At 41.6% G+C, this 17,966-nt stretch overlaps 1 protein-coding gene across 1 annotated transcript; it reads left to right on the top strand.

Annotated features, from left to right (window-relative positions):
• Nucleotides 1–239: 239 nt before the first annotated feature.
• LOC135554037 (ras-related protein Rab-5C-like) lies at nt 240–17,879 on the top strand. Its single transcript, XM_064986038.1, has 6 exons — nt 240–397; nt 12,265–12,629; nt 14,154–14,305; nt 14,466–14,588; nt 14,819–14,912; nt 15,819–17,879. Exons 2-6 carry the CDS (start codon nt 12,464–12,466, stop codon nt 15,941–15,943), a joined length of 660 nt encoding a protein of 219 aa, XP_064842110.1. The 5' UTR covers nt 240–397; nt 12,265–12,463; the 3' UTR covers nt 15,944–17,879.
• The last annotated feature ends 87 nt before the right edge of the window (nt 17,880–17,966 follow it).

Genomic DNA, 17,966 nt, shown 5'->3' with positions numbered 1-17,966 from the left:
GTTTTTATATTGCGCTGGGGAATGCTACTGCTTGCCACTCCTAAATTAGTCTCGTAAACCCGATCATAAGCCAAATCAGTAGCATTGATACATTGTGGGAGCCAACAAGTCTGTCTACGGAGACGACTCCTAAATAATCAGCCCTGACCAAATTTGTGTTCATTGATTTAGTAGACTACAGTTCCCAGGTTCCCAACGACACAATCAGATGGAAGCCACACCTTCAGGAAGTGGGAGGATCCCGGAAAAAATGCTCTAAGCAGAAGTGAAGGCCGGGGCCTATATGTTGAGCAGTCGTAGTGAGCTGTGATAGAGAGAAAAGTCGTCAAAGTCGAAATTGTGGAAAGTGAGAGTATACGAAGAAAAGGGAACGCATGTTTGACCTTTGCCTTTAACGGTAAGCTGTAAACTATACTATTTTGGTTCATATTTCCACTGTCAAATTTTGCTCAAGCAACCAGCCAGTAAACTAACGTTAGCTAGCTACCTAGCCAGAGATACGTCGCGAGCTAACGACTGTTAGATTGATATGTTAAATGGGACTGATTACTTGTCCAGATAGCTAATGAGGTAACTAGTTAGCAAACAATAAAAAGCTTTGATCATAATTTGACCAAATAGTTATTAATCTTTAGCTGTTTAGTTTACCCCGTCTTTTCTTTGTGATGTCATCATAAACTTAGCCAAGTTAGCGTTCGCTAGCTTTCGTCAGTGTCGTCCTATTTTGTTTTTACTGGCAGTAACGTTAATTTACAGCAGACATATTTTTGTCGTTGTCTGCTCAGCTAACTAACTACTCAACTTCAGCTCTTATTGACATTATATAAAAATAAATAAAAAATGTTGGCTTTAAAAAGCTAGCTAGTTACTGCAACTTGGTGGGCTAGCTAGCTAAATTACAGAAATGTCGTGTTAGATTTGTATTTGTATTTCATACCGAGTTAGCCTTTAACTGACAGCTAACTACCTATATAGCGATTAGATTTTCCTTTTGGTCCAATCAATTTGATAAACCTTTCATATGTTGATTTCAAGCTTTCAACAGAGTATCTTAGCTCATTGCCATTGGTGTCAGCGGTGATGATCGATATTATGAGGAAGTTTGAAACCCACCAACTTAATAGCTATTTATGGTTTCTGCCTGGTAATGAAAACGAATTACATTCCATCTTGCAGAAACTCACATGTCACCAGGTATTTTACGTTAATTGTTATCTTGCCACTGATTATAATCGTTTACTTGGCTAGGTCTCAAAGCATATTTTGCATAATTGGAGTTCAAAGTCCATGGCTGTCTCTAATTATGCTCATCATTTTGAATGCCATCAATGTTGAGTTACAGTTTTGGTCTGTACTTGGTGTGTCAATGGTGGTACAGGTAGGTCAGTTGTCTGATGTAGCCCTCATTGTGAGTCTCTGTCATGTTACTTTTGTATGAATGCATGCCTCCTTTTCTCTGGTGGAATGTGGTGTCCTTCATACCTTACTGTGTCTCATCAGTCCTGTACCCTTGTTCACTCCTTCACCTTTACTGCAGGGGGGTGGGCACGGGAGTCCCCCAGAACTCAGTTTGGCTTTCTACTTATTCCTGAAAGTTGTCCTAGTAGAATGTACAAGGTGCAACTATGGAATTGGGTAGTGCGTTGTCCGGTTTCCTCGTAATGTCAGTCATTGCATATCTTAGTGCAGAGTTTCCCAAACCCTGGGTGCACGTTTTTGCCTTTGCACTATACAGCTGATTTCAAATAACCAACTTGTCTTGAGATGTACCTTTTGTTACGTAAGTCATTTGTTAAATGGGGTGAGAAGGAGACTGAAGTGCCACATTATTGTAAGCTCTAGTGTAATTGAGTTTCTATCAGGCGTGAGACACTAAGACTTTGGGCAAGCAGAGTCACTCTGCATCATTCAAGACCGTTTCTTTGTGAAAAGCTGTTAAAGTTCACATTTTAAACATTGTTATGTAAATGCATGCTGAAAAGTGGACTGGGCTTGTCTTTTGTGTAAACACCAGGGTAAATCCTCATTGGTGTGTTATGGCTTAATAACAGGACTAGAGAATGGATTTTTAATAACTTGCCTAAGCTGCTGCCATGTTATGGTGTAGACCTTGTCCTTAGAGTGTTGACACATTTTGACACATGCAAACATTATATAAAAGGCAATATTACTAGGTGGCATAAAATGGTTTTGAATTGGTGTTGTATGGCTAGTTAAGAAAGTTTCTCTGATATTTCCAAATATTCCTGACAGAATGGCGAGTAAAATAACACATCTGCGTGAGACCCAACCCTTTTCAATGTTTAATCCGAAGTAAGCCTAATTGGTATGCGTTGGTGTAGTCAGAAAGGTTGTAATGCATTGGAGTCAATGAATGAAGGAATGATTGAATCGGGTGTGTAGGAGGAGAAGCATGCCCATTCACAACAGGTCATTCAGATTACTCCTCAAAAGACTGAAGATATCCTGGAGGTGAGACTTTTTTTTTCTATTACCCGAGCTGAAGAGTTCTATGTGCAGAGTGGGTCAGTTTGCTACCAGACTTGTTTGAGACTTACAAGATCAATGTATGCCCCCTATTGATAAAACCACAACCATTTAGGCCTAAACAAATGGGAAATTGTTTGAGTCATTAATCATTAAGTGTGTGCTTCCTTGCAGCCAGATGAGACACCCAGTAACCCCACCCTGACCCTTTATCTCTGCAGCTGAGCCCCTGTCTGGGGTTCTTATCTCTCTCACTAGCCCCATGCTCAAACTGAATGGGGGTTTGGGGTTTAGTCTAGTAGGCTTATGCAAAAACAGATGCTTTTTATCTCACTTAGGGTTGCAAAGCTACCGGTAATTTAAAACCGTCACCTGAATCTTTGGTCATTTTTGGTCATAGATTACCTGGTAAGTTTGGTAATTTATACTTTAATTATACATATTAGTATTCATAAAAAAAATATATTTAAAAAAATCTGTGTCCATATTGTCCACGGGATTCTAGTAGTTGGACCATATGGTTCAATAGACACTTTTTTTGAGGAATTTTCTCATCTTAATCAACAATGGCTTTATTTTCAATTAACTCAAACGGTTGTCTTTTTCCACAACTTGTTGGCTATATTCCCCTTTAACGTGGTAGCCCAAAAGTATCGGAGTGGAGTAGAATTGTATTGCACAGGCTTTTGCTTGGCTGTCATGTTTCACACACAGAGGGAGCCAGAAAGGGAAGGAAATGATTTCCCCCTTGCCTGCCCCCATTTGCTAGTGATGTGTATCCTGTTTGCATTCCCAGAGATTTAGACTGTGTTTAGACAGGCAGCCCAATTCTGATATTTTTTTCACCCATTGGTCTTTTGACCAATCACATCAGATCTTTTCACATCAGATCATTTTTAGAGCTGATCTGATTGGTCAAAATACCAATGAGTGGAAAAAAAATAAAGGAATTTGGACTGCCTGTCTATACTCAGCCTTAGTCACCATTCCTTTCCTCTTCCAATTGACCCATCCCTTAGTCATTAGGCTATAGATTCTCTTGCATACATATTGAAATTGTCCGCTGTGCTACTCGATTGGGGTGTCTCGCTTTCTCTTCTGTCGCTGGGTTTATCCTCCCTGACGGTTTCCCATGCAGGCCCAACCCTTTTATACTTAAGATGAAAGCCAAGCTAATACCGGGATGCAGACTGGTATGGCTGCTGCTCGCTCCACCCTCCCTCCCTGTTACATCTAATTCCTCTGGTCCCTCCGCCCTTGGAGTTCAGAGAACCTGTTGTCATGTCACCACTTATTCCTAGGTAACTGGTTAAATTAATTCTGCCTGTTGCACCACTAATTCCATGGCATTGATGACGAATGCACATTGACACGGTCACACGCTGACACATCTGTAGATAATGGCTGTGCCAGGAAATGGGCTAGCTGATGTTTCAACTGGAGTCTAGGAGTGGGAGTCTGTTTGCTTTAGAGGTCGACCGATTATGATTTTTCAACACCGATTTATTGGAGGACCAAAAAAGCCGATACCGATTAATAGGCCACTTTTTTTTACACGTTTTATTTATTTGTAATAATGACAAGTACAACAATACTGAATAAACACTTATTTGAACTTAATATAATACATCAATAAAAATTAATTTAACCTCAAATAAATAATGAAACATGTTCAATTTGGTTTAAATATTGCAAAAACAATGTGTTTGAGGTAAAAGTGCAATATGTGCCATGTAAAAAAGCTAACGTTTGAGTTCCTTTTTAAGAACATAGGAAAGTTGGTGGTTCCTTTTAACATGAGACTTCAATATTCCAAGGTAAGAGGTATTAGGTTGTAGTTAATATAGTATTTATAGGACTATTTCTCTCTACCATTTGTATTTCAGATACCTTTGACTATTGGATATTCTTATAGGCACTATAGTATTGCCAGTGTAACAGTATAGCTTCTGTCCCACTCCTCGCCCCTACCTTGGCTCAAACCAGGAACACATCGACAACAGCCACATTCGAAGCAGCGTTACCCATCGCTCCACGAAAGCCGCGGCCCTTGCAGAGCAAGGGGAATAACTATTCCGAGTCTCAGAGCGAGTGACGTTTGAAACACTTAGCGCACACCCAGCTAACTAGCTAGCCATTTCACATCGGTTACACCAGCCATTAGGCTGATAGGCTTGAAGTCATAAACAGCGCTGTGCTTGCGAGGAGCTGCTGGCAAAACGCACAAAAGTGCTGTTTGACTGAATGCTTACGAGCCTGCTGCTGCCTACCATCGCTCAGTCAGACTGCTCTATCAAATCATAGACTTAATTATGACATAATAACACAGAAATACGAGCCTTTGTTCATTAATATGGTCGAATCCGGAAACTATCATTTCAAACACAACTTTTATTTCAGTGAAATACAGAACTGTTCGGTATTTTGTCTAAAGGGTGGCATCCCTAAGTCTAAATATTCTTGTTACATTGCACAACCTTCAATGTTATGTCATAATTACGTAAAATTCTGGCAAATTAGTTCGCAATGAGCCAGGTTGCCCAAACTGTTGCATATACCCTGACTCTGCGTGCAGTGAACGTGACACAATTTCACCTGGATAATATTGCCTGTTAACCTGGATTTCTTTTAGCTAAATATGCAAAAATATATACTTCTGTGTATTGATTTTAAGAAAGGCATTGGTGTTTATGTTTAGGTACAGTCGTCCAACGATTGTGCTTTTTTTTTCTTCGCAAATGCACTTTTGTTAAATCATCCCCCAGCATTGCATCGATTATATGCAAAGCAGGACATGCTAGATAAACGAGTAATATCATCAACCATGTGTAGTTAACTAGTGATTATTTTTTTATAAGATAAGTTTAATGCTAGCCAGCAACTTACCTTGGCTTCTACTGCATTTGCGTAACAGGCAGTCTCCTTGTGGAGTGCAATGAGAGGCAGGTGGTTATAGCATTGGACTAGTCAACTAAGGCAAGATTGGATCCCCCGAGCTGACAAGGTGAAAATCTGTCGATCTGCCCCTGAGCAAGGCAGTTAACCCACCGTTCCTAGGCCGTCATTGAAAATAAGAATGTGTTCTTAACTGACTTGCCTAGTTAAATAAAGGTATAAAAATACATTTAACGAATCGGCGCCCAAAAATACCAATTTCCGATTGTTATGAAAACTTGAAATCGGCCCTAATTAATCGGCCATTCCGATTTAATCCGTCAACCTCTAGTTTGAATTGTCCTTTGGGAACACAGCTCATAGGCCTATGGTGGTGTGTATTGTTAGCAGTGCTTAGAATAGGTCGCCTAGTGGTTAGAGCGTTGGACGAGTAACCGAAAGGTTGCAAGTTCAAATCCCCGAGCTGACAAGGTAAAAATAAATTTGTCGCTCTGCCCCTGAACAAGGTAGTTAACCCACTGTTCCTAGGCCGTCATTGAAAATAAGAATGTGTTATTAACTGACTTGCCTAGTTAAATAAAGGTCAAATAAATAAATATTCTAATCGGTTGTTTCATTCTACCCAGTCCAGTAGCATCCATTACTCTTTCTGATCATCACCCATTTCACCCCTTGCTGATTACCATGGACAGCACTGGCCTAGGAGTTTTACGTAGCCTGATTCCAGATCTGTTTGTGTTTTTGCCTAATCCAATGTCATTGACAAGCCTTTCAGCAATGTTTGGTATGACAATTCCATAACGAGTTGACAAGAGAGCAGAAACTAACCGGCTCCCTGGCTAAGTTGTACCTGACAGCAGAGCACAGTGGGGCTGTGACTGCAGCATACCTTTAGGCTGGTTGTGGTCAATAATGGGGTTGGCTGTGAGGGCTCTGAGGTTTAGAGTAGGTCCGGGACGATACCAGGATATGTTTTCAATGTCAAAAATGAAAACATGAAGCAGATCTAACTCTTTGGTCCTTCAAAAACCTGCTGCATTTAAAATATTGTGTGCTATAGCTTGTAAAATAAATGTGACTCTCGATGACAACATAAAATGTTTGTTTCCAACATTATGGCTATTGTCCTCAAGTTAAATCCACTTTGTTTTGATACGTTGCCATGATACTAACGAGTATTACAATAGTGGTAGGGTCCCGGCCCTAGTTAAGAGTAGTGTGGGGAATAGCAGATGGGGTTCATGGCTAAATATGAGAGTGGGTACTTCAAATGTTAGCCAACTTAAGGCCAGTTGGGTAGACAGTCATCGTGTGTGTGGTGTGTGTGTGTGTGTAAAATGTTTGGGATGTCAAGTATAAGAGGAAACCCACAAGGTGATGGTAAATAGAAACTGAAGTTACTGAGAATTTCCCCCTCTCCCACACACTCTTTTCCAGACTTACTAACATTCTGACAAAACGGACCATGTTGAATAACATGAATGTGTACATTTTGTTATTCAATCATTTAATCCAAAGTGCTTGCGTTCGTAAAAGTGTGTCTGCGTAGCCAGGCGCGAATAGAACTTGGTTCTATTTTAGACTCTTGGCGCACCTCAAGTCCCGCCTCTCCCATCTACCTCCCATCTAAAGTTGATTGCCAACCGCCATGTGAAAGATCCAGCAAAACAAAAGGGCCATGTGTATTTCAGGTAAAATAACAACCCACCGTTTATCTTCCAGGACCAATTACCCAGCAGCAGCAAGCTTGCTAGTTAATGTCCATGTTTCATGTGTGTTTTTACCTGACCCCCAAATTAAAATGGTTGGTTTTGGTATTTGAACCTGCATGAAACGCGTCTGGTGGGGATAGACAAAACCAACGTGCACACGCGGCGTCGGTTTGTCCATCATGAACGTGGCTTCTTCATTTGCTATATCTGTGCATGCGCTGTCTTGTATAGCGTTAAAATCTACCCCATGCATCCGAGTGAGAGACTGTTGCATCATGAGGGCAATGCATGCAATATCTGTATGTAGTTAATTGTGTGTGTTGCTACCAGTTCTCAGTTGCTGTGTTTTACTAAGTGCTTGGATATCAAGCTAGCAGCAAAGCCCACGGGAGGCTGTATGAATATTTCACTGCCTCTCCCTACCTTTCTCTCTCCATCCCTCTCGCCTACTCTCTCTTTGACCCAGCCTCTCTCCCCTTCATCTCTCTGACCCACTTCAGTGTGTGGAGGTCTCCAGAGCCCATTAAAGATGCCAGCAGAGAGCTGCTTAGTAGCAGGATGCTGCTCTGAGTGACTCTCAGAACAGGAGTGTGTGAGTGTTGGGCCAGCCACTGCAGCCCTCTAGCAATCAGTCAATCATATTACCAAGGATAATTTGTATTTTTTTATTTAACTTGGCAAGTCAGTTAATGACGCTCTACCCTGGCCAAACCCGGACAACGCTGGGCCAATTGTGTGCCGTCCTGTTCACTATACTGTTCAATAACCATATCCTAAACTCTTAGGCCTAAATCCACTGTTTTGGTTTGATGGTGGATTGAACACGGGCTTTTGATGCTGCTCAGATTTTCAGTTATTTGTCCTCTGTGATTATTATATTGAGTGTTAACATCTGTGTTACTGACACTAATATACAATATGGCCTCATATATGACTAGCCTAGGTTAAATGTTCTTTCACTCTTATCCTGTTTGTTTCTGAAGCCCTTATCTCAGGCTGGGATTCACCCCAGCCTCCCTCCCCTCTTCTCCCAGTCCTTGGCTATGGAGCCTTGTCCTGGGGCAGTGAGGCATGCTGACCTCTTCATTTCCATAGTGTGTGTAGTAGACTATCAGGGTTGGAGAGCAGTCACACCTGTTGTTTTGCCTTAGAATGGTAGACATACTGGTAAGGGTAAACGTGTTGTGTAAAAAGTGCCTTAAAACGTTTGACAGAAGTGACCTGTTTAGGCTAGCTTTTGTATTTATTTTTTTGATAACTGACTTGCCTAGTTAAATAAAAGGTTAAGAACAAATTCTTATTTACAATGACGGCCTACTCCGGGCTAAACCCGGACGACACTGGACCAATTGTGCGCCACCTTATGGGACTACTAATAGCGGCCGGATGTGATGCAGCCTGGATTAGAACAAGGAACTGCAGTGATGCGTCTTTTGCACTGAGATGCAGTTCCTTAGACCGCTGCGCCACTTGGGAGCTTAATTAGAAGAAATACCAGGATGTTTCTACGTTCTTCTCAGAAACACAAGGACATTGGGCTCAGTTCCACAGTCTTGGTCTATGTTGGCTTTGTTACAACTTCCTCTCGTTTGCACCTCGGCTTCATCATATTAGCATGTACATGTTGACCCAGTGAACACGCAGCTGTTTCTCTCCACACTCACTGTGGTGTGTCTAGGAATCCCTCGGATGGTGTGTATGTGGCAGTAGTCTAGGCCTTTGGTGTGCTCCCTTGCTGTACTGTCCGCTCTGTGCTGGGCTGACCCTCTCAGGCCAGTGTGTGGTACCAACACAGTGTGATCTTCTGTCACATGCAGAAGATTAGGGCCTTGCCTGGCCTGGGAAAGACTGAGCGCCAACAGCAACCCTACTCTGGCTGGCCTACCCCTCTCTCGCTCCTTAACCAGGACCCTATAAAATCCATGCTGTGGACAGAATCCCGGAATCCAGAATTCAACAATATTCAAAAAAATGTATAGGAACTTATTAGAAAATGTATTAATTTGCCCAAGTCAATCATAAGACATGAACTAAATGCATCGGTGATTTTTGTATTTTCCTACAACTTTCTGAAACTGTGTGTGTGTGTGCGTGCATATGTCTCCACTTTGTATGGCTGTGTAGCGAAGATGCTATTTTTATTTTATTTTTTTATTTTACCTTTATTTAACCAGGCAGGAATGATTATATGATTATTTTATCAATCCAGTGTATACAAAACAAATGGCCAATCACATGAGCACTACAGAAACATTGCTAACCAAACAAGTCTCTTGCTGGTGCACACTTGCATTTAAAAAATGTCGGTCATTAAGCATTGATGTGCAATTTTAAAACGTCCAATTTTTGTTACATTTTTTTAATAGTAATAAAAAGAGACTGCAAAACGGAAACCTAATTTAAAAAAAACATTTATATATATTTTTTAAATTAAAAAGGAAGAAAATGAGAATTGTGGGGTAAAAAATCAACTGAATATGCCATTGGACCCTCATTGATTTAGGTTTGTTTGAGTCACTCAGATGGTGTAAGAACACGGCATAAGCGATGGCAAAATGTGTAGAACTGTAGAAAATCTGCTTTAAAATTGCAATTTATTATCACCCCCATGACTGTAGACTTCCAGAAAACTGTACAACCCCCCCCCCAGATATTACTCTCCCCCTCTAGTCAAGTGTGTTCTTTCAATATGCACTCACTGTTGAAAGACACGCCTATAGTATAAACCTATACACTGTAGTGTCATGTAGACTTATTTTGTGAAGTTATTGTGATGTTTCACACTTAATTTTGGATTTTAGCATTGTAGGCTAACCTAGGCTGGTTGTCCTAACAGTTAATGGTTTAGTGTAACAGGCCAACTGTCTGTCTGCTACTCTGTCCTTCTGCAATGTTCACTTCCTGCTTTGATATTCATTCCGTGTCCTGTCCCTTTCAGCAAGCAGAAGCTGACTGACCGTGTAAAGTAGCACTATGGAAGATGTTTTTAAGTTGTTCTTACTGTTGTCATATTCCACAGTCAATGTAAAGAACAACACTTGGACTCTGAGTACACTGGCCCAACCATAAGATGACAATCTGCACATCATCCTGTGACTAACGTGGACCTATCGACGTTAAGATGGATGTGTGCAGGCCCAAGTTGGATTGTACACAGAAACAGGAGTCCTTGGGGCAAGCAGCTCACAGACTATCAGTTCCTGTTCTGTATTTTCACTGTGGTCCTCAGCTCTGTGGTCTCTGAGAACACACACACACACACACAGGTTGGATGTGAACACAGTTGAACTCCGCTTTAGGCTAATGTGTCTAGATAGAGGTCTGGGGGTTGGACGCGTCCCCCCCCCCTCCCCTGATTTGGCGTTCAAGCGTCAAGATTGTGAATGTTCATGGTTAATTGTGGTCGTACTCACCATGACCCAATCTGCGTATCTAAATGTTGCTTTAGACAGGACCACAGGACATTTCCTTCACTGCTGTGTTTGACTGTTGAGTCTAAAGTAAATATAATTGAGAGAATAGGACAGGGCTTTTCTCCCTGTCCAGACCACAATATGGGTTTCCAGTAGGCCAATCAGAAAAGAACCTTCATTTAAACATTTGGACTGTTTTCTTGTCAAACCATGACGTTCAGAAGCACTGAGATGTTCCTCGACCAATAGTGTTTATCAGAACATTATTGATTTACAACACTGAACTGGAGAAATTAGTCTGCTAGACATTCGAGGCATTTCTGGGATTTAATGAGTAAGTGATGCACATAGGGTCCATTTTTTAAAGGTTTGTTTGAACCTGAATAATAAGCTCAGTCAAAGGTTAAGATACAAAGGACTCACAACACTGGAACATGAAAGTAGATTGGTTTATACCAGACACTTGCGGGAGTAGCGAACTTGGAAAGATTTATTTTTCAAAATAAATGAAAACGTATTTAACCTTTTTATTTAACTAGGCAAGTCAAATGATTACTTACAATGACTGCCTACCCCGGCCAAACCCTAACGACGCTTGGCCAATTGTGCACCGACCTATAGGACTCCCAATTATGGCCGGTTGTGATACAGCCTGGAATTTGAAAATGTCTTGAATCAATAAATATTCAAGCCTTTTGTTATGGCAAACCTAAATATGTTCTGGAGTAAACATTTGTTTAACAAGTCACAAGTTGCATGGATTCACTCTGGGTGCAATAATAGTGTTTAACATGTTTTTTGAATGACTACCTCATCTCTGTACCCCCCACACACAATTAACTGTAAGGTCCCTTTCCAATGCTTTGCAAAGAAGATTGGTAAAAAAAAGAAGAAAGTAATTGACTATCCCTTTGAGCATGGTGAAGTTATTAATTCCACTTTGAATGGTGTATCAATACACCCAGTCACTCGTAAAATACAGGCGACCTTTGTGGCAAAGCATTTTCACTTTTTATTCTGAATACAAAATGTTATGTTTGGGGCAAATCCAATACAAGACAGTACCACACTCCATATTTTCAAGCATAGTGGAGGCTACATCATGTTATGGGTATGCTTGTAATTGTCCAGTCCTTTCAGGATAAAAAATAAACAAAATGGAGCTAAGCACAGGTAAAATCCAAGACAAATACCTGGTTGTCTGCTGACCCGAGGAGATAAATTCATCTTTCAGCAGGACAATAACCTAAAACACAAGTCCAACTCTACACTGGAGTTGCTTACCAAGAAGACAGTGAATGTTAGTTTTGACTTAAGTCTACTTGAAAATGTATGGCAAGACACTTTAAAAATGGCTGTCTTGCAATGATCAACAACCAATTTGACAGAGCTTGAAGAATTTTGAAAAAGAATAATGGGCAAATGTTGCACAACCAGGTGTGGAAAACTCAGCGAGTAAGAGTCACTGCTTTAATCACTGCCAAAGGTGCTTCTACAAAGTATTGACTCAGGGGTGTGAATACTTATGTAAATGAGATTTCATTTAATTTTCAATAAATTAGCAACATTTCTAAGCATGTTTTCACTTTGTCATTATGGGGTATTGTGTGTAGATGGATGAAAACAAACTATTCAGGCTGTAATACAACAAAAAAGGGGTATAAATACTTTCTGAAGGCACTCTAGTTTACTAAAGGTTTCCTGTCACACTGGCTGCCTACTAGTGATATTATTACTCAGTCGGTTCTTTCTTCCAGCTCCCACAGGTGAAGTCCCCTCTTCCTCCGGCCCCCTCACTGCCTGGCCTAGACTCGCCTGACCCAGCTTAGCCCACCCTCACCTGGCCCTGTCTCGGCTCCAGTCCCTGATCAGCTTCAGAGCCCCAGTCCTCCGCCCAAGGCAGCCTCATCCTCCACCAAGAGCCTCTTACCCCGGTGAAGCTCTCTGCTCGGCAGCATGGCAGGTCGAGGAGGACCAGCACGGACCAACGGCGCGGCGGCCAGCAACAAGATCTGCCAGTTCAAGCTGGTGCTGCTGGGAGAGTCAGCGGTGGGCAAGTCCAGCTTGGTGCTGCGCTTCGTCAAGGGCCAGTTCCACGAGTACCAGGAGAGCACCATCGGAGGTGAGTAGGCACGCCGTTGGCATTGTCATTCTTCTTACTGTGTCTTAGTCATGCTGAGTGTTGTGTTGAGTCAGTATCATGTTATAAAGATCAAATAGAATGTGTAGTGGACTGAAGGAAGACCACTTTGAATGCCTTGGTAACCGGGGCTATGTTCCTGCTAGCTAGCAGCCCTTACCCTGGCTGTTGTCAAGGCCAGGTCAGGAGTATACCTTGAGCTACAGAACCAGATCTTTCTTGGCAGCTGATCACCTGACTCTTGCATGAGCAGCCAAGCCTCTGACTGACACTTTTAAATATGCCACAAGGAGTGGAAGGTCCTTACTCCCGGCCACAGAAAGCCTTATAGAGAATGTTCAAACCAAAACTGAAAATAGGTAAGTGTGAGAGAGGTACTTGTCATCTGCCTAATAAGGTATGTATTGGCTTGCTAGTCGGAGTGGAGCAGCGAGAAGGGGGTCTCTCCCTGTGGGCTCTTGAAACAGGAAGGAAGTCGGTCAACAATGGGATTTCCTGTCCTGGAACTGCTCTAATATCTACCCATCTGGAAGCCAATACTTGATGGCTCAAGTTTCTGGTTTAAACATTCAAAGAATTCCACTGCAAAAGTTAGATAATGACTAATGAGTAACTATTTATTTTCAGCTTCACCTTGAGTTTCAAACCTACACACGGGCGTTGGGAATTTCCATGATGTTTTAGTGGTTTACTAGCTAGATTGCTTTCTTCATGATTTATGCATTACCCTTCCTGTAAATAAATAAATTAGAGTCGCATCATGAAGCCACAGCAGGGTGAGACTGGAGAGGCAGGATGCTTTGTGCTTACACTAGCCAAAGCCTTAGGACGAGTCAGCATTTTAAAAACATTTTAAAACCTGTTGTCAGCTGTCTGGTCAAAGGTCACCGAGCTTTTAGTATGGAGCAGGCTTCCTCTGAGTGCTGCTGTACATTTCCCTCAGCCATGTGACACAACGGGCTGAATTAGCATTCTCTTTGTGTTCCATGGATTAGCCAATAGATAGCCACATGTTTTGTTCTCCGTCACTTTAAAAAAAATTTTTTTTTACTCTCACTACATTTCTCGCAGTAACCTTTTACCCGGTGCTTAGTGCCCTGCGATTCGATCTTGTTTATTTACATAATTGTCCCTTCCTCCTCTCTCTAATGTTGGAAGGCTCCCAATTCTCCTCAGCGCTGGCTTCGTAGCTTCACGGGTTCTCATTAAGCCACTGTTCACGTTTCCTCTTAACTGTCTCATGGCCTTGGCTGTTGGGGGTTATGTTTGCCTTGTGCTAGTTTAACTCGGCCCTGTCAAATGGGGACAACTATAACCCCTAGGACACTATCTAAGGAAGAAAACAGAATACCTGTCCTGCGCAGATACTGAGTATTACTCCACTGTGAGGAAATGTACAGGCAAAGTAAAATGTACACTTATTTTCTATGTGTAGGGCATTTTCAGACTTCAAAATAAAAATAGACCCTGAAACTAAGTCTATGATTTGTCTCTCCACCCATCCAGCTGCCTTCCTCACACAGACTGTCTGCTTGGATGACACAACAGTTAAGTTTGAGATCTGGGACACTGCAGGGCAGGAACGGTATCACAGCCTGGCCCCTATGTACTACAGAGGAGCGCAAGCTGCCATCGTGGTCTATGACATCACCAACACAGTGAGTGACAGCTCTCGTAACTCCCACTTCTGTAGATGTATAAATAGAGCTCTTGTGTGAAAAACAAACATCCATTGTGTAATCTGCCTTTGTCATGTATTTCATCAAATCACAAATGTTTTTATGATAAGAATGTATTATTATTTTTCTTCCTGTGCAGGATACATTCACACGTGCAAAGAACTGGGTGAAGGAGCTCCAACGACAAGCTAGCCCTAATATCGTTATTGCACTGGCAGGGAACAAAGCTGACCTGGCCAACAAAAGAGCTGTGGACTTCCAGGTACTGAGGAACTCCTAACAATTAGATGCTGCTCCCACTGGACTATTAGTGGAACTTGTCAATGATAAGTTTGTTTAAACAGGAGAATGTCCTAGAAATGTCATTTTTATAGTTTCTGTTGATATTCATGAATGCTCACTAACTCTCAAAGCGTATGGGTTATTACTGATTGTATCGACGTTTGTGATGGAGCTCTAAAGATCTCTGTCCTCCCTTTGTTTTGTGTGTAGGAAGCACAAGCGTACGCAGATGACAACAGTTTGCTCTTCATGGAGACTTCAGCCAAGACGGCCATGAACGTCAATGAGATCTTTATGGCCATAGGTACGTGTACCACAATTATTATATGTGCATTTATAAAACTGGGTGATTCGAGCCCTGAATCCTGATTGGCTGACAGCTGTGGTATATCAGACAGTATACCACAGGTATGACGAAACATGTATTTTTACTGCTCTGATTACGTTGGTAACCAGTTTATAATAGCAATAAGGCGCCTTAGGGGTTTGTGGTATATGGCCAATATACACGGCTGAGCACTGTATCCAGGGCATAGTGCCTAAGAAAAGCACTTAGCTGTGGTATATTGGCCATATACCACAACCCATGGTGCCTTATTGCTTAATTAGAAACACTTTCCTCATTTTTAGTTGCACCCGTCCTTTTGCCCTCAGAACAGCCTCAATTCATTGGGGGCATTGACTCTACAAGGTGTCGAAAGCATTTCACTGGGATGCTGGCCCATATTGACTCCAATGCTTTCCACAGTTGTGTCAAGCTGGCTGGATGTCCTTTGGTTGGTGGACCATTGTTGATCACACGGGAAACTGTTGAGAGTGAGAAACCCAGCAGCGTTGCAGTTCTTTACACAAAACGGTGCGCCTGGCACCTACTACCATACTCCATTCAAAGGAACTTAAATCTTTTGTCTTGTCCATTCACCCTCTGAATGGCACATACACAATCCATGTCTCAACTGTCTCAGGGCTTAAAGATCTTTCTTTAACCTGTCTCTCCTTCATCTACACTGATTTGAAGAGGATTTAACAATTGACATCAATAAGGGATCCTAGTTTTCACCTGGATTCACCTGGTCAGTCTGTCATGGAAAGAGCAGGTGTTCAAATTGTTTTGAATACTCGGTGTACATTTCTTTCCAGAACAAATTAAATATGTAGAAACCATAAAGGCTTCCTACTCACTTTTTTTCTTTCTGTCCTTCTCCTGTAGCCAAGAAGCTTCCTAAGAACGAGCCAGCGGGTGGAGCCGGTGGCCGGGCCGGTGGTCGGGCAGGAGTGGACCTGCAGGAAGCCGCCCCACAGGCTGGTGGAAGCAAGTGCTGTGGTGGGAACTAACCAACTGGACCGACACACCAACCAACCTGCAGTATCAACCAACTGATTAGACCAGCTGACAAACACATCCCACGGTCAAACCAACTGACCACCATGCACCGATCAACTGATAAGCAAACCAGCTCACAGGCCAATCAGCTGTCAACACACAACTCCAAGGTTCCAATGATCAGACAAATGACACAATTATGACCAACATGACGACCTACAACTGTTTTAACTTGCCCGAGGACATAACAACCCATTATCTCCAACCAACCAAACGATGGACATCTGACATCACCCAGGCAAAAAACATCAACCCACTTAGGGAGGGGGGAAAAAGATCCATCCTTACCAATCGCACTTAACAGAGCACTGTTCTTTTTTTGTTTCACTGTATTTCTGTAAGAAGATCACACGCAACTGGGAGGAATAATGAACAGGCTCTTTGGCCCTCTCCTTTCTCGCTCTCATCATCTTTCTTTACCATAATGCTACAGTATTTCAACGTATGTCTTCTGTCACTTCTAACCCTATTTTATTTTGGGGGTGGGTGAATGTAGCAATTCTCATGATTTCATTTTTCCTTGTTCCCGATCGTCACCCTTGGGCAAGAGAAGGAAGAGGTGTTCAACCCCAAAAAAGGAGTTAGGATAACAGTTGTTTCCTTCCAGATATAGCAGTTGTATAGATGAACTGAACTATTACATTGTTATTATTATTGTTGACTTATTTTTGGCACACGTTAAACAGTATGATTTCAAAGACTAGACCGCCTAAGGTTTTTCAATCATTAATCTATGATATCCAACCATATGCATAGTGCATTAACATCAGTCACCAATAAGTCATTTTTTAGCATTAATGTAATGTTTTTGAATCATTCATATACAATGACGAAAAGGATAAAGCAAGATTTGTTTACCTGACCAAAATCACAATTGTGTATTGAAAAGATGTTGCTATTATTTGTATAATTATTTTCTTCAAACATGTAACCAATCAGTAGTTACTGTCAATACAATACCTTCCCAATCTCAACATGGTGCTTTGTCATCCTCCAATTATTTTTTGTCATGTAAAGATGTATTTTTTATTTTGTGTACAACTCTTTTGTTTTCTGAAGAGTCTCTGGTATTGGATGCACTGCTTCTTTCACCTCTTGTTATTTCAGACGTTCTCTTCAGTTTCTTTCACTTTTGATTTTCTTTCTTTTTTTGTTACTTTTTCCTATCGGGGCGGGATTCCTCTGACCAGTCCGCGTCTGTTATGACATCAACGACTAGCACAACAGTACCTGCAGCTGTCACTGCTGTGAGATGGGGGGCCAGGGGGAAAACAAAGCAAAACAACATTGTCATTTTACCAATAAATAAGGGGGAAGGTATCTCATGGTCTGCCTGTCTTCTCATTTGTTGTATGACAATGGGTATTTGAGTAGATTTTTTTTTTTCCACTGTTAGATTTCACCTAACAGCTATTCTTATCTCCACCAACATGTTGAGCGTATAGTAGTTTCCAGTCATTCCAACCGTTCCCTAATTCTCGATCTTGCTTAAGATCTGCTCAATAGATCAAGATCTGCTCAATAGATCAAGATCTGCTCAAAAGAAGCCAGCTGAGCTCAGTGAGTCTAACACTGGTCTGACTGAATTCCTCACATTCCTGCTTCCCCCCTCCCATCCCAGTGGATTTATTTGGCCAAAACCCCTTTGCTCTCTCTGACTTAACAGTAATAGTTGAGGCAGATTCTATTTTCCCATACTAATTGTAAACAGCTGTTGAAACCTTTAATTTCAAATAGCAAAGGGATAAGTACACATTAAGTTATTTCTTTTATTTATCCTACATGTTACATAAGAACCTCTCACAACAGTCCTCTACTGACCTCTACTGGATCGTTCAAGTTGGATTTATACTCAATGTTGCTCAATAAATAGTGTACTTAATTCAACAGTGTTATAACGTATTTTTCTATGTAAATGATTTTCTATGTATTTATTGCAAACTTTGACTACTCCGGCTACTTTCAATACATTAG

This window comes from Oncorhynchus masou, chromosome 14 (genome assembly GCF_036934945.1).
Source record: "Oncorhynchus masou masou isolate Uvic2021 chromosome 14, UVic_Omas_1.1, whole genome shotgun sequence".
NCBI lineage: Eukaryota > Metazoa > Chordata > Actinopteri > Salmoniformes > Salmonidae > Oncorhynchus > Oncorhynchus masou.
Note: the sequence above shows the minus strand (reverse complement) of the source record. Positions and strands in the feature narration are given on the sequence as shown.